Source organism: Pleuronectes platessa, chromosome 19 (genome assembly GCF_947347685.1).
Source record: "Pleuronectes platessa chromosome 19, fPlePla1.1, whole genome shotgun sequence".
In the NCBI taxonomy this organism is placed as follows: domain Eukaryota; kingdom Metazoa; phylum Chordata; class Actinopteri; order Pleuronectiformes; family Pleuronectidae; genus Pleuronectes; species Pleuronectes platessa.
The window spans coordinates 5,547,644-5,569,514 of NC_070644.1; the positions used below are offsets into that span (position 1 = coordinate 5,547,644).

A 21,871-nucleotide genomic window follows, 5' to 3' on the forward strand; every position below is an offset into this window, starting at 1 on the left:
CCAGAGGACGCCAGTCGCGAGCAGAATTGACGCATTGTTTGGCGTGTGCAATGCTGAGTGAAGCGCAGGGAAGCGGCGAGTCACGAGAGGCCTGCATCACGCCAAGTGAAGTGGATAAAGTACACCAATGACCGATCTACTCTACTGTGCGATATCAGGCCTCTTCACCGCCGGCAAACGCACAATGCAGAGCACGAATGGCTGTTTGGGTGTGTGCGTGTGGGCGCGTGCGTGAGAGTGTTTCACGCCAATCAAAACAAAATTGGCATGCTCACTCAAGAAGCATTCTCCCATGGGAGGAAGTGAGAGAGACACACGCAGACGTGGTAATTTGGCTGTCCCCACTCGCTCATTGTGCCGACAGAAACCAGGAGAGAAGATCCGAATCCGTGAGGTGCATCTTTTCCACGAGAGGAAGCTCGCAATCATTATCTCATCTCACATCATTTTTAATTGAATGCATCAGCTGAAGGTATTGTCAAACAAAAATAATGAAAATTTAAAAAGGACCCAGAAAAGGGGAAATTACTGGAAAATTACACATTTGTGTTCTTGGTCCAAGCTCTGGGGATGTTTAACAAATGCCGCGGATTCACGTAAGGCCAAGGCAGAGCAGGAACTCTTTGCCGCTAGCACCCCGCGATTGCATCTGACAATATTTATGCACACCAACTGCAGAAAAAGTCTAAACACCAGACACATGAATATTACCTAAATCTGGGCCGACATTAGGAACTGTTTAAACATCTCCTAAACAGACAGACGACTTTGTTTATACAGGGGAAGATGTTTCTTTTCTTTCTACTCTCTGTGAGGGAAGCATGCAGTCACGCATGAGCGGAGGATGGTTTTTTAAATTGCATATGCTTCACATGGCACTCGGAGTGGGAGAGGGGCAGAGGGGGTTTGCGTGTCTGGCCCGCCGCCAGTTGACAGCTCAGCTGGATATCGTTGAACACTCCGAACCCCCCCGCCTCGCAGTGTGTCACTTTGGGATTGTTTCCGCAATAGAAAGTTTATTCAACCTCTCTCTCTCTAAAGGCACCGGACTGGCCATCCGTTCAGCTATTTAATCAGGGGACAGACAGGTTATTTTTCTGACAGGGCCGGGGCTGCTGTGCAATCCCTAATGAACAGCTTGATACAAGAGGAATTTTCTGACCGTTTCTTAGCCTCAATTAATTCTGCTGTCCAAACAAATGAAGGCCACCACTCCTTGGACGCAGCGTCTGGACACAGGGGTCACCGTTTGTGTACACACAAACACAGCAGAGGTGAACCCTTTGTGCCCGTGACCTGACGTAATGCAGTGCAAGTACAGGGACTAGTGAAGTGACTGGACATTTTACGACGGGGCTTTAAACTGTTCACAGGATTTTCCGCCGACTAATTATCAGGCGCTGCTGTTAACATCTAGCTGCAGGGCTACTGCATGAACTACACGAGTGACCAACTATCAGTGAATGAGCTTCAGTGTGTGTGCAAAAAGAGGGAGGAGAGGGAGTGTTGCGCCGAAGGAGTCTGAGGAGTATTCCCTTGATTATTGTGGCATGGCAAAGTTTACACAAGAGTCATTGTTGAGCTCTGACCTCCTGAAGAGGTTGGTTCTGCCTGCTTAGTCTGTGAGCACAGCAAAGCCCCCCGTGTGTCACATGCTTACTGGAATGCCAAGCCTGCCTACCTTTACAGCAGATTACTATGATTGACTCTGATGGCCCTCTCCTTCTTCTAATTGCCCCTCTCTATACACCCCTCCCAACCGCACAAGGCAGGAACAGGCCGAGCCCCCCCCCCGCCGGACTCATTTATTTACACACAACGCAGGCACAGACAAACACGGGTTATTAGAATAAAAACACACGAGTCAGTGTGGCTTACCTGGTCTCTCCTTTCCCGTTCCTTTGCTCTCGGACAGTTTCTGTATCAAGCTCTCCACCGAGGTGTTTTCCACGTTCCTCACAAACTCGTGGTGGAGCTATAAAGTCAAAAAGAAGGAATATTTATGGTCAGTTACTAAAAACTCAGAGACTTACTGGAGACGATATGAGCACAGGGATATATATTTTGGTCCAGTCGATGTTGGTGTTCGGAAATTGATTCAGTTAATTGTTGATCAATAACATCCACAGTAATAATCAACAGTTTCCTCACTATTCAAAGGTCAAATAAATTACATATCTAACTACTGGCAGCACAGCCAGATCCAACATCACCAGCAAAGATGGAACAACAGTGAATAAATATTGCAGTGTGTTTTTCCTGTGCCCTGAACCTGACTGAAGAATGACACATTTTCATTCACTTTAAAACCTGGTCTCAGACGGGCACCTCTCTCTCTTGAGATCATAAAAATGTGCTTTTTCCCCCCAGGCGATCACTTCTCATTGTTCATGGCTTGCACGTATCTTTTGGCTTCCAAGAAAATGTTTCACACATCTTATACCATGGAAAGTCTGTATAGCTTGCCCGCTACATACAGTATATACTTTGTTTATGGATAAATTAAAACTGCACTACATGAAAGAGATTCGAGGTTCACCTTAATGTCATTCAGACCATACACAGAATGTGCACAGTAGAAGGAATCAATAAGTAAAAGAATAAATAGATAAATATGGTACAGACAGACATAAGGATATTGCATGGACAGAATGACATTGTACATATTGGATAAATTGATAAATAAGATGTAAACAAACATACTGATAATAGATCAATATAAAAGTATTGTATGTACTGTATTGTAATGCACTACACTGAATTTAGCATGTTGCTTCTCATTAAAGTGTATCAGTCTTATTTGCTTTTTCACTACCCAGAACAGAATTTCCTTGTTTGAATATTGTCTCATTATAAATGATGTAACTTAATATGTAAAATGTTCATTAACAATTGGGGGAGCTACAGTGAGATGACTAAGCCCACATTAACTTTATTGCTCTTTGATTGATTTTATATTTGATAATTTTGTGTGAATAGTAACTAGTCACCATATAAAGTGTGGGTATGAGCCTTTGGTGCCTGTCACATGCAACATTCTTTCCCCCTTACTGCCTTTTACCCTTTTTAAAATCAGATTCATTACAGGAGCTGCATGAGGAAAATGGCAGGGTTTGAGAAAAAAGCTGTAATCACCCACTCAACTTTCGTCTTTGACTGTTTTTCTAGCCATTTTAATGCCAGCAAAAGCCCCCAAACATGCAAATGCTTGTTTTCAGCAGTACCATCACTACATCCTCAGAGCGCCACCCAAGATGATCGTGATTGGTTTAAAGAAATACAAACAAGCCAAAGCTTCTTTTTTTTCCACCACAGCAGAATGATAATCGGTGCTGCCAGACCGTTCTCCAGCGCTGGCACAGCGATGTGCAGCACTGCGTGAGACTATGTCATAACATGCACATATTTCTAAGAATAAAGAAAAACAAAGGATTAGTGTCACATGTTTGGTGAGATTTGTTTTATGATATACACGACGGGAGACAAATGCATCCGGCTGCACTCTCCCTGTGACTTGCACTGCTTTGACTTTAGTTGATATTTCTAACATTTATTCTGCATTTGGCCTGTGGAGACATACTGTACTGTACCGTCACTCTATTGTGTCAGGTTGAATCATTGTTAGCACTGTGGCTTGCCCTTTGGGCAGTATCAGAGGAAGGGTAGTGTTTGTTTGCTTGTTTGTTTTGGATGTGCATGTGTGCTTGTGTGTTACTGAGGGGGAAGTGAAAGCGATGTATAGGCGTGGGGATGAAGAACAGCGGTTGACTGTGCCGTCTCACCAAACCATTTAGATGTGCGTGATACTGTAAGCGCAGAGTGGCTCCACTATCAAACAAACACACACGCATACACACACATATGTGTCTGCCCCCCAGGCCCCTGGAGCGAGGTGGAGTGCATTAGCCTTCTGTGCCCTGGCAGGAGAGGATGTTTGGGGGTGGGGATGGTGATGTGGGTGAGGAGGGAGGAGGGGGGGGGGGGCAGCAGGGAGGCTGCCGCGGTGAGGAAGTATGCTCACTGCAGCACACGCGATCTGTCAGGTGCTGCTGGCATGACGGGGGGGCACTAATGTCATCAACCTGCGTGGCCTGCTCGCCTCACAAACACGCATAAACACACGTGCACACACACAAACACACAGAGGGCTCGTCCTGTGGAGACCTCTCTCGCCCACATGCTCGAAACATGCATCTGCCTTCAAGGGATCCTCGCTCGCACACAAACGCTCGTTTAAAAAAGCAAACACAGCACGCACACTGACAGACACACCTGCCCTTATGCCCCATACGAGCTGGAAGCGCTCGGTGCAGGGAACTCTGCACTTCTCTCAACAGAAATAGGAACTTAATATAAATCTATAGGGTGTTTCCTTTCTTTACACTGCTCACTTTTTTATCTCATCCTTTCATTCTAACCTGTTTATCCTTCACGCCCACTGAGCTGATACTGGATAAGTCTACTCTGAAAAACGCCTGCGAGGTTGACATGATTTTAGTGACACACTTTCGGTTCCAGGTGCCCTTCACTTTGGTTTCAGTCACTCAACTTCCCTGCAATTAGATCTCATCTGATAAACCGATACACATGGACTCACCAGCAAACTAAATGGATTTAAGGCATGCAGAGACTCACGCTCTCCCATCACTTATGTGCAAATCTGTTTGCAGGCACTCCAACCATCCAGTAGATACATTAGTGCAGTGAGAAGGACATGATTCCCACCAACTTCCAGCCAAGGAACACTAACACGGCCGGGTATTTCATATACTGTATATATATGTGTGTACATGAGCAGGAGCTAAAACATAAAACTATGGCAATATGCTCGAAGGTTCTTGTACATGCAATCATTTTCTACAACTTTATTTATTTATATACGGTAGTAATGTATTATTAAAGAAGGCTAATAAGATATACACTTAGTTGGAGAATGGGGATGCCTGCGGCTGATTTAACAATTATTTTAATTTAATAAAAAACAAATGTATTTATTTTGACACTAATGTATTATTTACTTAAACATATAGAAATATTTCAAAATAAAGTTAAAATTGTCTGTTCGCCTAAAGAGATCTGCACTGAACTTTTTTTGATTTAAAAATTGTCCACAAGTAAACCAAAAAAACTAAATTGCAAGAGAAAGAAAGAAAACTTGTCAGATATGAGCTAAATCATTCAGCTGACTAATGACTTGGTCTGTGACTACAGACAGTGTCTGCACAGACCCCTGGTGGCAGGAGATAGATTTTCCTCTGTATCTCACAGGAGCTGTAACAGGTTTTACAGTGATGACTACAACATGTTTTTTTCCAATCTGTGACTTTTATGTAATTTTCTGCTTTTGGAACTCCTCCTCTTATCTAGGCTGCTCCCAAATTTCACTGCACTCACAGATTATGTGACAAATACATCTTTATTATATAATATTTAAATATTGTATCTTGGACTATGAATGAAAATATTCTGACATCAGTGGGAAAGAATGCAAGGATAAGGTCTTTGTGTATTCTGTGTGTGATAATATATGTGGGCTTGCATGTGTAATTGAAGCAGCCTTCATATTTGATATTTAAATGTAAGAATATGCACATGTATGAATTTGTCAGTTTGCTTGTCAACATGAATGCCTGCGGCCTCAGTGACTAAGCACAATTTTGCTGAGTTAAAACTGGTCCTCGCCTCCTTCACCCTGCTCCCTCCCTCACCTGCTCCCTCTCGCCCCACCATTATGTAATAATGATTTCCCCAAAGTCCCTCAAAGGTTGGTTTGAAGGGCACTTATCTCCAAATCATCATTTCTTGGACTCATTCGGATTTCCTGGTATGGAACGACCGGCCTCTTGTCTCCGAGCAGTCTTTTAATTTGGCTCAGCAACAGGCAGCAGCACTGCCCATCTCCAGCTCAAAAGCAGGAACTGTGAGACTGAATAACCTGTGGTAGCCTGTCCATCCGCATTCTTCTCAACTTGCTGCACGAGCTGAGAGGTGAGACTGAGACACTCTCACAGTGGAGCTGCGTCGCCCTCTATGGACAAAGAGGAGACTACACCGAGGGCATCACTATCGAGCGGCCACAGAGGAATGAGAACAGAGCAGCAGAGTGTTGGTCTCGACTTATCCTGTGCGGCGCTGGTAAGTATGATTGCTGCACAAATAAATGAAACGGAATCTCTGTTTAACATTAAATACTGATTAATATAGCTGTGAGCGATGTTTGAAAGCGTGCACAATTGGAGTTGATCGCACTTACTGCCATTTGCTGAAACCCAAACACACTGACGCACAAACGGGGCAGGTCTGCGCAGCACATTGAACTATCAGACACAGTGTTTGGCAAGTGTTTGGACTTCTGGAGGTGTTTTAGGTAGGCTGAGAGGGAGTTTTGATCAGTTTTTAATTGCTCGGCATAAAAGGCTGAATGGACCATTTCCTGCTTCTTAGTTAAATGATTAGCGAGATCAAAGACGACACTAATTGATATGACACACAGTGAACCCAATGAGCACAGCAGCAGGTCAACAAGACACCTACTCCACCCACAGGAATGTTAGAGATGTATGTGCGCATGTGCGTGTATGTGTGTGTGTGTGTGTGTGTATACACTCACCTCTCCTATTTGAATTTGTGTCTCGTTGACTGACTGCGAGTATGACTGAATGATCTCCTTCATGTGGAGAATGTGGTTTTCTTCAATGTCTTGGAATTTCTGTAACACAGGGTGAGAACAGTTATGACGCAACATATCCTTCAGTCACTCAACAAACATGCATTTCGGCGTCAGCCTCATTCAACAGCCATGACAACAGATAAAGGTTTTGGGTGAAAGCGCCGCTTGGGAACATTTCTTATTTTAGCTGCTTCCAGACATACACTGAACTCTGAACACAGGAGGTGTATGTGTTAACACGAAAGTCCGAGTGAGAGCCTCCGAAGGTTCTGCCAGGGGGCCGGACTTTCTCAGCCTGGCCCCCTCAAAAAAAGAAGAAGTGTGCAGACAGTCTAGAGGAGATGATGTGAGATCTCATGCTGGTAGAAGTGTTTCTAAGACACAGCTTTCAAGAGAGTGTGTGGTGATGAGAGCTGACGCCGTCGTGGATGTAAACAAAGTCACGTGATCTCTGCGGCGGTATTGATACGTTACTTCCTGTCTCTATCTGCTGCACCAGCCATCACCTGAATCCTGCACATGATTTGTTGTTGTTGTGAACGCAACTATATACGATGCTCATACACAAAACGTGCCACAGGATATAATGCATCACTGTAGCAATGTTTACACACGCTGTCCACACTCTTCCTGAGGTTTCGAGTACGTCAAAATGCTGCTGGACCCATTTTTTTAGAAAACTCGTGAGCTGCGATGTAGTCTGGACGTGCAGGAATAAAGACGTTTGGAAATAATGATGCAATCCGCCCCATTTGCTTCCTGATTGGGTCTTATCAGTCATCACTTCACTACCAGCAGTAAAGTCAAAGCGTCGCTAACACTTATCATCAGTCACAGTTCCACCTCGTCGTTGGTCCAAGAAAACAAAACTCTGCTCTTGCTTTTCACCATTCTTGTTTTTTGTTTGTAATATTGGCTGATAGTATGCGATTGACTGCAGAGTAGACAATCTGCTTCCTTCATGTGATATGTGTTTTCAGGTGCGTTAGTATGGCCACGGATTATTACTCACACGAGGCTGAAATGCTTGCGTGGACGGAAATCGTTTTAATTTTGAAAAGATGGATGTAGCCTCAGTATTGAGCTGTATTACAGTGTAGATCACAACCTTAAAAGCTAGAAGTTACTTCCATTTGACTCTCACTCTGGGCTTGTGGGATAAACCACAGAGGATGAGTATAATCAATCAGAAACTGTCCAGGAAGAGGACGACGAGCTTCCCCTACCACAAACACACAAACTGCCGCATCTACTCGACAGAGACACTCACACACAAAGTGAGACTGCACTTCTGTCATTCACCACAATAAGCTCACACACGGACACACCCACCCGCCCACAGACACATCAAGACAAAGAGGACACACATGGAGGAGCCCCAGTGATGTCAGAGAGCCACATGTGTTCAGTGTTTAGAGCCCAAGTCCACATGTGCTGACTTTGAGATGGGCTGCAGACTGCGGTGCCAAGGAAGCGGAGCTGCAACACCACTTTCTCTTGGGAAAAACAAACACCCAAAAAATGTTGGGGTAAACGGGACCATCTCTGGTGGCGCAGCTGCTGCGGTGCGGGAGGATATGGAGACCAAATTCTGCTGATCTGATTTTAATTTGGAGTTTATCTAATCAGTCGCTCAGATGGATCCAATCAGAGATTTCCACGATGACTCCGTTGCAGAGAGGAAAAAACACAATCTGGAGATGACACAGGGCACGAAACGTGGAACACACACAGACACACGTACGAGGCGGCCATATTACACAACAAAAGAGCTGCATACCAGAAAGACAGACAGAGTTTCATTTGAGACACATGCACACACAGCACACACAAGGAAATACAATAAGCACCATACCTGTGCAGTTTCTGACATCTTCTGTTCAAATTCTGACTTGGCTGTGGCATATTTCTCCACATATGCTTTGTAGGTTTCTGTGGCTTTTTTGGCTTTCACTCCAGCCTGCAAAGTATAAACAGCAAGATAAACGGTGATCATAGGTTTAAATACTGTAGACAATGGGCCTCTGTTTGCCTCGATCAAATGATGAATCAGCAGGAAAATCTAACTCCTCTTAACAATTTGCAGGCAAGAGACTTTTTGAGGTTTAGGTTTATGTATAGTTTTAAGGCACTTCATGACGACTTATTAGCATACCATGATTACATTGGTGTGTGTGTGTGTGTGTTTGTGTGTGACCTCCCACCTTGTCCACATCTCTCTGGGTGGCCCCCTCTTTGCGGAGGCGCTCCTGCTCCACGGTTTTGGCGTTGTAGATCTCCTTGGACTTCTGCAGAGCCTGAGATATGGTCTGGATGTTCTGGACGGCATCCAGGGTAGACGCCACCTCTTCTTTTGTCTGAAAACAACGCAATTGTGTTCTACAGTTACTCAGCTAACCACACGCTAGATAATAAGTGCAAGTGCCACCCATTGCTCTACAGTTCCACTGTAGCATAATACAGAGTCACCATTTGTTCTCGATAACCTTTTATATTATGTGAGAAAAAGACAGATGTCCTTTATTGCTCTAGTAAAATACAATTTCACTCCCCAGCATTTGACACAGAACTGTTGCACAGTACAGTGGGGAGTGATTACAGTTATGCTGTAGCTATTAAATATAGATACAACTCTGCATCTGATCTGAAGAGACTGCATCTGTTCTGTTTGTATAAAGGACACAAAATTAAGAAATAAAATCAGGACATAATTACAGTGGCCACACTGATTGCTGGTAATCGCTATATAATCTTTGGGTGAGGGACAAGATTTTGAGGATGGAAGCCTTTGGATTTCCTTTTTCTAGTTTGATCCATCACGTTCCATCCGGCTTTGGGTGCCTGCAGGTAAACAGTCCGTGTGGAGAGCAATAGAAGTGGATCACAAAGACCGAAATGCATCGGCTGTCGGGTTTTTCATTTATCTACATTCAGATGCAGATAGCTGTAAAACATTGGCCGATGCCCCAGAGGCTAATTCATGGTCAAGCTTTGAGATTGGGTTACTGTTAATCATAGCTTTACTCATTGATTCAACTATTTGATGCTCAACTTGACACAGTCATGGTATAATGTAAACATCACTGAAGTAAGCAAAAAAAAATAAACAAACAACATTTGCATCTTCTCAGTGATGGGTGTTTAGTTTGGGCAGTTTGCACCTCTTTACCTCAATGTGCATTGTATCTGCAAGGAGGCGAAGCAACACAAAGCAGAGGAGCAGGGAGTGCAGGGAAGTGACGGAGAGAAACTGTGACAGCCTTTTTGTCATGCTGAAAGCACAAACACAACTCGCCTAATTCCTTACTCCTTTTTTACTTTGTGTTCTGTGGCCTCATGCATGAGATATGGGCTGATGTTGTGTCTCAGCCGAGCGGAGAAGTAGAGGAGTGAGGTGTAGGGGGGAAAAAGCTTCGTAGAAAAACACTACAGGCAAAAGACTCTCAGAATTTCCAAAAGTGTTTAGCAATGAGTACTTTGATCAATCTCAGTGCTCTAGTCTCCCGTATTGTCCATTTGTGTACCTTTTTGTGTGCTTTGGCCTGCTCCTCCACGTACTTCTGAACCTCTTTTATAAGTTCCTGCAGTTTCCTCACGAGCTCCATGTGACAGCTGACCAGCTTCTCTGTCGAGCTCTTGAAAACGTCCCACACTGGAGCAAATGTCCTGTGGTGAAGGATGATCAACAAGTCAGAGGCTTAGACACGACAAAAGCTTTTTACATAAATTCCCATTGATCTTCTTTTTTTGTGTACAGAAAGACAGAACACTGTTTACACTCACCCAAGCTGAGAAAAGTTGCCAGCTGACTTGGCAAGTTTGGTCATTGATCGGGCGTAGGCCTCTTCAATAGTACTCCTAGGAGAGAAAGAAAACACAACACACAGATATTACTTATTAAATTAGTATAAATGGTCAGAGACAGCACCTCAATTATCCCCAAATACGTCAATAATACCAAGACAGCAATTCTTAAGAACAAACTGTAATGTATAGTACGTTTTTCTAAAGTATTTGCAACTAGGTTATGGCACAAATAGGCCGCGGCACTGAACAAGTGCGGATCCCTGCCAAAATTATCCACTTGCATGCAGCATCAATGTTTGACCACATGCAAACAGTGTAGGGAAATAAGTATGGTTTGGTTTGTGATCCATTCACAAACCTGACGTTGACAGCGTATAAACGATAGCGTTTGAAACCATGCTTCTCTCAATTTACTTTTATTCTGTCATTCTGTAGCAGAGTGACAGGAGTTTTAAAAAAATGAACTGCGGCAGAGTTATAGTGAAGGTCTGAATTATGCATGTCTCGTTTTGCCAGCCTCTCTCTGCAGTCACGTCACAGGAGCAAGGTCAGCCAGGGGGAAACGGGACAAACTTGTGCGGCGCAAACACATGCATGCACACAGGTACACACACAGGTACACACAGACAAACGCAACTGTCCCAATGAAGAACAAGTGCACTCAGAGATAGCACTGCATCAATACACAGGAGGGGGAAGAGCAAAAGATGAACTATTGGTTATATTCCTACTTCCACATCTGCCTGTGAGCCCAGAGTGGCAATTCTAGTTTCACACATCATTATGTTGTAAATACTTCCAAAATATCGCTTAAAAAAACTAAAGTTTGCGTTGTGCTTTTAAACTAGGAAGCAGGATTATAATTATTAACTACTAGATTAGTCAAACAGACTTTTAAAAACAAGTATGTTGCAGTACTTGGGACCTCTAGAGTTGTTTCGTTGAGACACACTAGGTGAAATAACCCGCGCATGAACCTTTAGTTCCGATTATTTTTAGTTGGTCCAGTGACTTGGACGGTGTGTGACTTGTTTGTGGTGGAAATGTTTTGAATGGTATCAACTTGCTTTAAAAGAGGAGGTATTTGTTTATCTTTTAAGTCTGACTCAAAGCAGATGCAAGATACTTTAAGGATGTGTTTATTACTTGATCCTGCGAATATAGACGCTTTCAGGGAATGGGGTATTATTGCCAGAAGAGTAAATGTTCTCGGAATATATTCACACACAGTGCAATGTGCTGTTTCCCCCACAAGAGGGAGCCATGGTAAAGCTTTTCAAAGGGAAACAACCATGTCACATCATTGAGTCTATGAAGTCAACCAGGAAGCTGGCACAGAGTAAATAGATTTTTGATACACCCAAAGCAATACAAGCAAATTAAGTTAATAAAGCCAAGCTCTTCTCAACCTTCTGTCTCCTTCACTAATAAGGCTCTCATTCATCTGCACGTATATAAACAGCCACATTAATGCATAACATTCAAGTCTGGAGTGTTTAAACAGAGAAGATTTACAAATGGTTCCAGAATCATTCAGCAATACAACGCAAGTAAAAGTTAACAACTAACATAATGGAGAAATGCAAATTTTCCTTCTTGTTACTTTTGAATTGTCATCAGTCACTTTCCCATAATCTCTCATGGACAGAGCTGGTGGAGGATATCAAATCGGACTGAGCACATATTCCTCCGAGTCAGATAGACACTGTTGCATGTTGCATTCTAGTGGTAGACCGTGTATCACATAGCAGGTTATGAACTCACAGCTCTTACACAGTGAGGTTCATCTTTGTGGAGGTTGATAGACTATGAAAAGAAGCTGTTACTATGTTATTACCAAGCTGTTGTCACTGATGGTGTGAAACATGGCAGGTTACAGATGGACTCAGGTTTAAGCTCCCTGAACAAAGAGTTGAAAGTTTACATAACAAGCACAGTTTCAGTTTCGTCAGTTTCCGCTTCTGTGATGTGACGACTTGCTACTTTTCTTTGTCATGTATCACAGTAAACTTAACATAATTAGCTTTTTGACATTTCATCAGACAAAACATGACTAATAATCAACAACCATCTCATAAAAACAACAGGGGTTATTCAAAAAATCTGAGTAATGTTATTTGAAGCCCCAGCTGTAACAAACCTGCAACTCTGAAAATGTAAACTAGCAGCAGTAGATAGTTGATATTGGCAGCAGCAGTAAAGTATTTGGAGGAATGAAAAGAAGAGGAGCTGCAGGAGACTGGGAATTTAAATTCAATAGCAAGAAAACCACAGGACAGGAGAGACCTGTATTTTATAAACCCATGATATATTACGTTACGAGTAATATGTTACATGTACGTGATTAACTGATAAACCGTGGGCAAATGGTCACCTTCCCAGAATTAGACTGAGTAACTTACCTTTCTCTGATGAAGTCTGTCAGCTCCTTGGAGGAGATTTGGCCATGCTTCATGTTATGGTAGAGCACGTCAAAGCCATTGTTCTTCTCCCCCTGTAATATCAGAAACAAGACAAATGCAGACGGATCAGTTGGCGGAATAAGAACCAGGTCCAACAAAGACAATCCCTCAGTTATTGATCCCCCTTTACCCTGAAGGGGTTTTCTACAAGCAGCATTCTCATCGTCTGCATCGCTTCCAGCTGCATCCGCAGCAGCTTCTGGTCAACCATACTTATCCTGGCCATGTCTGAGAGTAATGAAATATCAATAAACGCTGTAATGGTGGTAGACTGGGATAAAGGCTCCAGCATCTAATGTAGGAGACAACCCGATATCTGTCTTATCTGTGTTGCCGTAACCACGCAACTGGGGAACAAGTGTCCAGTTGCACCGATGCTTTAAAAATGCAAACAAACATCTGAATAATTCAAATGAAAGAGAATTGGTGGATTTAGGTCAAACCAAATGTTTCATAGTCATAAATGACCATACACTTCTAATACAGATATACTGATACCCTACTGCTGCTTTACTAGTCCTACTAATAACAATAATTATGATTATTTGTGATCTGCTTTAGGATAGAAAAAACAAACAAACCAATGAATAAAATATAAGTGTCAACAAGCAATCTCAATGAATTCGAAGGAAAATATCACAATGAATAAAAGAAGAACTTAATGTGTTATCTTCTTTACGAGAGCAAGACCAACAAATCAGCTAAATTGATATTAATTTATTGCATCAGTGTATATCTGGGCCATGACTGTCAACCAGAAAGCTCTGACAGATGGACTTTCAACTGTGAAACCCCACTCAATGTTCAACTCTTATTATCATATTTATAATTTCATTCCCTATGAAGAGTCTGTTTACAACAGTGCAGATGACAGGTGGTCAGGCAACTGCTAAACTCTGGACAGTAAAGTCTCCTCGTCATATCTGAGAAGAGAGGAACTTCACCACTTTACTGTCTCATCGCCCTCAACTAGGCTCCTGCTTTCGTGAGGAGGAGGGGACAGACAAATCCCAGTTTGTAGCGACTAGGTGTCCTTGGATTATCTAAGAAAACAAATGTGATACTTTTTCCAAATCATTATCTAGATGACTGAAGCACTTCTTCTACCCAAATGTCCCAAATGAAGACAAATAAGGAAACTCATACCCTCCCTAAATCAAAGGCTAAGGTCAATTAGATTACACCTCTGTCCACACTCTCAAGTTCATTCTCGTTCTTGTCGGGTTCTGTTTGCCACCATTGTTTCACCGCAACCTAAGACTGTCACAGATATTTCCTGGAGCGATCCGCAGTCAGCAGTTTGGTGCCCAGGCTGCAACATCAGTGCAGTGTTACACCGTGGTTTAGCTCTGTTGGTCCACACTGACAGCCATGGGAGGTCAGTAAGTCAGTGTCAAAAAGTCAGAGTCAGCTCAAATAGAACTTTATTTACAGAGCAAACAGACATTCAAGGAAAAGCATCCGTCTCCATGCTGCAGCTCACTGGCCGACATTTTAACCTGGAGAGATGTTTCCTGTTCTAACAAGATAAACATTAAAAAAAGGACACGTCTAGCTGTTTCCCCGCTAGCAGCAAACAGCACAGCATACAATAAAAAACTGCACGCCTTTCGATTTAAATGCCAGGAAGCGGAGACGCAGACCGTAACACCGACCTGCACAGCACTCACTGGACCATGAGAGAGAGAAACGCAGATGATTGGCCAATCAGCCCACAAAACAGGGAAGTGAGCGAGAACACACGGCTCCAAACAGAGCAGGAACAGGAAGAAAGTCCATTCTGCGCAACAACTGTGCTCACGTGGAATGTGATGTCAGTGAATACAAAGAAAAATAAAAACAAACACAGGAAACCGGCTCAGGGCGTTTTTGAGTTTATACCATGTTACAATAGTGGAATTGGTTCTGAAAATCCAAGGGATGCATAAAAAAACTTTAATCAGATATGACTTGATTAAAATATGTGAATCACTGTATAAGTTCGCTACAAGCTGTTCTATTATGGCTGTTGTATGACTTCTGATATGAGTGGTAGTGAAGAAGTGATACCAGCGTGTCTCAGTTACTCAATGTCCTCCTCCGGAGACTCATTGATAAAAGCCCTCACACTGGGTGTTTAATATTCCAACCACACATTGTGAAATTCAGAAGTGGTCATTATGCTTGCGTTTTGGATGGAGAGGGTTCTTTAACTCCCTGCTCCACCCCACAGGGTGAAAACCGTGCTGAGAGGTTAGAACACATGTCAGTCACGGTTTGTTTGAGCAACAGCTCAGCGAGCGGCTGAAACAGCTTCCTATAGAAGGGTAGGAGTTGATAAACACTGGCTGTGACACACTGCACTATGTCCTGTAGTGTGCACAGACTGCGGCGTCTTTGTGTGCTTCAGGCTGGAAAAAAATCTAGGTAATAGCTCAGCGACTAGACGTCTAACGTCATGGTTGAACGTCCACTAATCCTTAAGCTGGGACGAGAGCTCAGTCCTATGGCTCAGATGGAAAAAGCAGCGACATCAGAATTTAATATACACTAATAAACTTCAGGTTATATAATGCAAAATTAAAGAGCATGTTCTTTCCCTGGAGAAAAGCTACTATGACACAACCCAGAACTACTGAGGGTTCAGTGAACTTCTACCTGAAGTTGTACTTATAATGCAAACAGCAGCATTATGTGTCTGCTGTTCTAAAGACAATTTAAGCCCTTTGTTTTTCACCCTTCGTTTTTACTTCCATGGATATTTTTAACACGAAAAGATACTCAGTTGTGTTCACAACACTAACAAACTCTCCGCAGGGTTCAGGTGAGGGGTGGAGCATTACATTACATTACATGTCATTCTGCTGACGCTTTTGTCCAAAGCGACTTACAATTATTACACTCAACATTTATGAGGGGCCATTTAGGGGTTCAGTATCTTGCCAAGGACACTTCGGCATTCAGATGGGGAAGAGTGGGAATTGAACCGGCAACCTTCTTATTGAAGAACCACCACTAGGCCACACCACCTGGAGCAGCAGACAGAGCTGTGAAGATCCTCAGATTTTGTTTACAACACTGGTGCCATCCCATTGCCACAGACTCTCGACATCTTCGTCAGTATCTTTCAGGTGTGTCTCTGTTTTTTTTCACACAGAGATATTTGTTTCCGTGTTTTAGAAGCGTCATCAACCCCAACCCGAATTCTAGAGGCTCTCACTCTGACATATTCTGCATACTACAGAGCTCGGGGCATGTCTAGAAGCAGCTTCACGGATTAATGCTAAAAGTAACCGCCACTTGCAGTGGGGTAAACTATAACTCGTCTCATATGAAGATATACATTCTACAAAGCACACAGCTTTCTCATCACAGTCGGAGTAGTAGTTGTCTGAGTCATTATTTCAATGAGCAGACAATGGGACACAGGCAGTGCTATAATTAAGTGGCTCCAGTCACCATATATAGGTTCAAGAGCTATGAATGCAAAAACACAAAGCACTGCTTTAAAATACACATTGTCCAGTGTTTTCACACAGCAACATCTGTGTAATTATAGAGTGCGCAGAGTAGAGTGTATACTCCTGCCTAGGGACAAGAGTGCCCTTAGAATCAAGCTGCACAAGATTGTACCCCGTATAGATAAGAGTCCCATAAATATACACCATCTTCTTTTAAATCAAGATCCATGAATTATTTTAAATAATTCCCTATCTTGCTTTATATTAAAAAAAAGGAAAGAAAATCCTGGATCTACACCTTTGTCTGGATCTGAGCGAAATGCGATCGAAATCAATGCGATAGTTTTTGCAAAATTCTCCTGACTAACAGGGCCAACCAACCCGGAAAGAAACAGTTGCTTACATGCCTTATCTGAAACAGCACCTTCGGGGACAGATAAACAAAACCCCAGTGCTGTACTTTATCATGTCACATCTGCCGGGCAGAGGGGGACGGCAACTCTCTCTCTATCTATCTGTCACAGTACAATACCCGTGTCAATATCCAGTGTGTGCAGAATCAAGTGTTTAGTGTCTGGCAGGCAGTAATGCAACCCATGACACGGAAGGAGTCCGGGTTAACTCATTATTGTGCAACAACAACAACCAGGACAAACCAGCCCTTAGAGTCACTTAAAACCACTCCTAGTGTTAGTACATGTGGAATGCATATTTCATGAAGCATTCATCTAATCGCCTTCACGCATCAAGATGTCAATATTAATAAAATGGGAACAAACAGGCGACACATGCCCTGTACTAGTGAGTGAGAGCTGGGCAGTGAGCCTTCATACTATGGACAAAGTTGAACATGTCTTCCTCTACAGCCTCTGATAAACTGCAGCAGCGGTTGACAACTGGGTCAAATTGCCGCCACATAATTTTGATACATTATCGTTCACTGTATCAGGCAGTCACAGACATTCAAACATGCTGCTCTCCGCCTTGACAACAGCATTCATAGAATTACTTCCTCTTGAGCAAGAAGTCTTTTGCAATGTTTGTTTTGTTGCTGCAATGCTCTGTATCGAGCTCAACTACAGAGCTTTTATTTTGAAATGTTGTGAACTTGGGTCTGAAGATTTGTGATGGTTGCTTAACAGACCTCTGAAATACATACATAAAACAAAAATAATAGCAGTTAAATAAATAATTTAAACTTATATATAATACACATACAATAACAGCAATGAGGCAAATACAGTTTTATTTCATGAAAAAGAGTGAGGATAGAATCTTCGTCGCAGATAAACCAGGTAAACGCAAAATATAAAAAAGCTCTGCACACAGCATCCATTATGCGAACAATAAAAGTGACAGTATATCGTAGAACTGTTTGAGGAGCACTCGCTAATGGCAAGGAGTAAATCTGAAGTGGCTCCAGAGCAGTGTAGGTTGATTGAGAACTGATTTCCAAGCAACCTTTATGTTTACCTTTATTTATTATTTGTTCCCACCAAACAAGAAGTTAGTATGTGCTACGAGCACGAAATAAAAGTAATTACACTAACTTCCTCACAGACCTGATCGGACACAGATCTGTGTTAAAAACACACTTCTTGCTGCAAGTAGAAATTGCTCTAGTGCACATACAGTCATCACGTAATGCTGCAAAATGTATCACGGGTTAGATAAGTGTATTTAAAGAAGTTTATGTCCATAATTCTTACTGGCAGCAGTTAAACAGAAAATATTAGTAGAAGGATTAAGAGGGTTTCAGCTGACGTGACTTCTGAGCAAACGTTCAGGTGAAAACAGCAGAAACTTTCACAGAGGAATTTAACCGGCTAAACAAGCCTCCCTCTCTCTCCAGACATCATGTAAACGAACGGCCCGGTGCAGACCCCGGAGCTCTGAGCGTGTAGACAGCAGGATGACATCACAGTGTCTGCTCCGGGTCATGTGACCACTCAGGCCTGGGAGCGGTGCACTGTGCTGTCGCAACGCATCAGTCTGACAACAACAAACGTATGTGGTAGGCACACACGGGCTGGGCTTTGTTTGTGGTTTACACATAAATCTACAAGAGCCCAACCACGGCTTACAGTTACGGATGTGGCATCGACCGTGCAGGGTGAATCCCAGAGCAAGTTTGTGAATCGCATCTTGTGACTCATTTTACCACCTCCACAAAAAGAGGACATGAGTTCTGGACCTCGGGCAGTGAAAGCAAACGACAACAAACCACCACGAGAGAGGATTTCTGTTTCAAAACCAGTGCAAACGTCTATGTTTCCTCCTATGGGATCGCTAGAGAGATCCCACCACTTCTCATGGCTCTTTGCTGGAGCCTCACAACTAAAACTCCACTGAAGACAGAATGGACAGCAATATGGTGGCTGCTTCGATTGGGCTTAATTAATTTGAGACTCTATTAAAAAGAAACTGAAGGGCGATATGTCACCAGTGCACTGTCCATCTCTACCTCTTGTTTCAGTCTTGCTATTGTTGCACCAATTTCCCTTGTCTGACCTCCGGCTTGCAAAGTGAGATTTGTGAGAATCTATCAGACCACACACACAACACAGACACCAGGGAGAAGGCGGCCATCCCGGGGCTGTTGGCTGTATCAACACTGTTTGCTTATCGCGTTGCCATCTCATTTTCCCATGACTGGCCGGAGGGTAACTGACTCCACATCAAGCACAAGCTCATCATAGACGTAGCGCTAAAATTAGAGTCTTAGCTCCGCTATCCTGCTGCCATTCTGAACTACTGGACCACTGGGACATTTCAGTACACGTGGGGGACAGTCACACGTCGCTTTGAAAGCTTTCATCCGCAGACAGCGAACTCACATGAAAAAGGGAAATGAAACATGCAAGCAAATAGCGAGAGGGGAAATGTTGCAGCCAGTGAGCAATCAAGTGACACAGAAACATGGCCGTTCAATGTCTGGCTCCCAATTCCAACAGGACTTGTTTATTCAGCTGAGGGGCGATATTGTCTTCGACTAAGATCCGAGCCAAGATTATATACATGGAAAAGAACCAAGAAAATGTCTACACATTGAAAGAGGCCAGGATGGAGGGAGGCGCTTTCTCCTGCATGCTGTGCACAAAGCAAAGATTGAGAAACTTTTCATATCTGAAAACCTAATGTGAGTGTGTGTTTGTGCGCTTGTGGTGATGATTTGTAGTCAAGTCAAAGGGAAATGGATGCATGTCCTTAATGCCAAGTGTGTGCGCGTGCATGCGCTGCATGTTAAACACACAGCTGATCTTTGCCATCACTGGATCCTCTTGTGGTCCACTGAGGGGCACAAAGGGCAGATTGAAGGATCGGGAGCATCTCTGCCCCACCCCCCCCTCCCCTCACTTGCCATGTCACTGATTATGAAAGTCTCTGTTGCAAGGAGAGAGGCTTGACAAGTCGACAGCACTGTACTTTTCTAATTACTACAAACACTTGGCTTAACGTCGTTTCCATTCGGTAACTGAGTCAAGCAGGGCTGTGATTTCCCACCTTCAATGGAAGACTGAGATGCTTTATGAATGGAGGTTATTTCGAGTGGCCGACACACACCCCATAAAAGAGGTTTCAGCAACTTGACCACATTTCCAAGCACCATAAATACACCTGTGGATCAGGACGGAGGGCGGTTCAATCCCAGTCTACCCCATTCAAGTGTCCTTGGGCAAGATGCCTGAGGAAATAAGGCTTCTCTTTTAAATCTCAGCTAAATACATACTTTTTCTTCCAGAAGGCATATTCCTGATTTGTCTCTATTACTATTAATACCATTATTACTTATGTACGTCCTTCTATATTTCAACCATTTGTTTTATGTTGTGTAGCAGTTTGTAGTTTGTGTTGGAAAACAAATTGCCCCTGACGGCTGTAAGTTATGAGTAATAGAGACAGCGCTGCACTAAGATCCACTCTATGAATATGTGCGTGAAACACAGGAAAAGCTCTTTGTGTTGTACGTACATTTACCGTGTCATTGAAAAACAAGTTTGTAAGTATAACTACAATATCTCTACTATATTCCCTCATGCAATATTTATTTAGTAGCCATTGTCCAAACACCCCTGGCCTCAAAGTGATAAGAGAACAAGCTAAGAGACTAAAAACCCACAACATCACCGACACATGACCCGAGATCAGAGCTGGAGCTGTGGTCACTTTAAATATGACATTGTGTTCGTGGCTGTAGAGATTTATTCAAATGACATGACAGACAGGACAACTCATTGAGAACAACTTTAACTTTGTAAACCTGCCATTTAACAGAGCCACGTCGAAGGACTATCGCGAGAGGGTTGACCTTTAGTCGGCCGGGTTCAGGGTGGGAACTTGGAAACACGCGCAGCAGCACTGGACACGTCCAGACGTGAGCTAAACAAAAGTGAGAAACTGTGGCTTTTTAAAAAAACTGCTCCTCAGACCCACTCAGCGTTTTGGCCTCTCACTGAAACTTTGTTACGGAAGAAAAACGACGCGTCCGGCCCAAGGGGGCTGTGACGGACAGCCGCGGCGTCCAATGGCATTCTCGGAAGTGACCATCAACATTCCAAGCAAGTCTGAGAGGGCCAATTAGTGGCGGCGGGGGGTGGGATTCGTGGAGGTTTCAAGTTAGATGCGGTTATCGAGGCCCAAAGTCCCGCGGTGGCCAAATATTAATCGCCTAGGAGAATAAGCGGAGGAACGGGGAGCTGCAGGCCGGTGAGCGCGGCGGACATCGGACACCACCTCCTCCGCGGGAGCGAGCGTGTGAACCAGACGCCGAGAATATAAGCCAGTTCCTGGCTGACATGACCGCGGTGGGGAGGGAGCAGAGCGGAGGATAAGAAGAACAGCACCGGTGTAAACAGCGTGAACAAGAAGGCACCACCTACCCAGAAACTCTCCAGGAAGTAGGGCGTTATCATCTTGTTTTGCTCCTCTTCGCCGCCGCCGTTTACCCGCTTCTAATGCAACGTTGAAGGCGTAAAACATCCACCGTCCTCCCCCCGGTTCTCTCGGAATTGCCTGTCCCCGTTTTCCTCCTCTCTCCCCTTTCTTCTCCCTCCCCACCGCGAGACTCCACCTCCGCTCGGCTGTGCTGCGGCTCGTCCCCCCCCAGCGGTTTGGGAAACAGCGCCACAGCTGGCGGAGGGAGACAAGGGAAGTGATGCCTTCAAGGGCCCGTGTGAACTCCGGCGCTCGTGAAGATTCTTTTTTTTTTACACGTAGAGCATAAGATGAGATAAAATTGTCCAAAACATAAAAAGGTTGATATTTAGAACACACACTTAATAATTAAATACATCTAAGAGCAAATAGTGAAGACATATTATGAATCAAAATAAGAAGAATTTACTTATATCCTTATGAAACTCTTTTATTTTGCCACTGTGCATTTTCTTAAAGGTTCACTGTATAGAATTTAGTGACATCTGGCGGTGAAGTGGCATATTGCAGCTGAAAACCCCTCACCACACCCTCCCTTTCCAAACATGATGGAGAAG

At 43.6% G+C, this 21,871-nt stretch overlaps 1 protein-coding gene across 3 annotated transcripts in view; it reads right to left on the reverse strand.

The window, feature by feature from the left end:
- LOC128462344 (F-BAR domain only protein 2) overlaps positions 1–21,453 on the reverse strand; it is a 41,280-nt gene extending 19,827 nt beyond the window's left edge. For all 3 annotated transcript variants that reach the window (XM_053447710.1, XM_053447711.1, XM_053447709.1), the window contains exons 1-8: positions 21,260–21,453; positions 12,880–12,971; positions 10,454–10,528; positions 10,195–10,336; positions 8,875–9,027; positions 8,526–8,630; positions 6,611–6,709; positions 1,879–1,975 (exon numbers count right to left, since the gene is read on the reverse strand). In XM_053447710.1, the coding sequence (XP_053303685.1) occupies positions 1,879–1,975; positions 6,611–6,709; positions 8,526–8,630; positions 8,875–9,027; positions 10,195–10,336; positions 10,454–10,528; positions 12,880–12,971; positions 21,260–21,292 (796 nt within the window). In that variant the 5' untranslated portion in view covers positions 21,293–21,453. The remainder of the gene's footprint in view (positions 1–1,878; positions 1,976–6,610; positions 6,710–8,525; positions 8,631–8,874; positions 9,028–10,194; positions 10,337–10,453; positions 10,529–12,879; positions 12,972–21,259) is intronic.
- Positions 21,454–21,871: the final 418 nt, after the last annotated feature.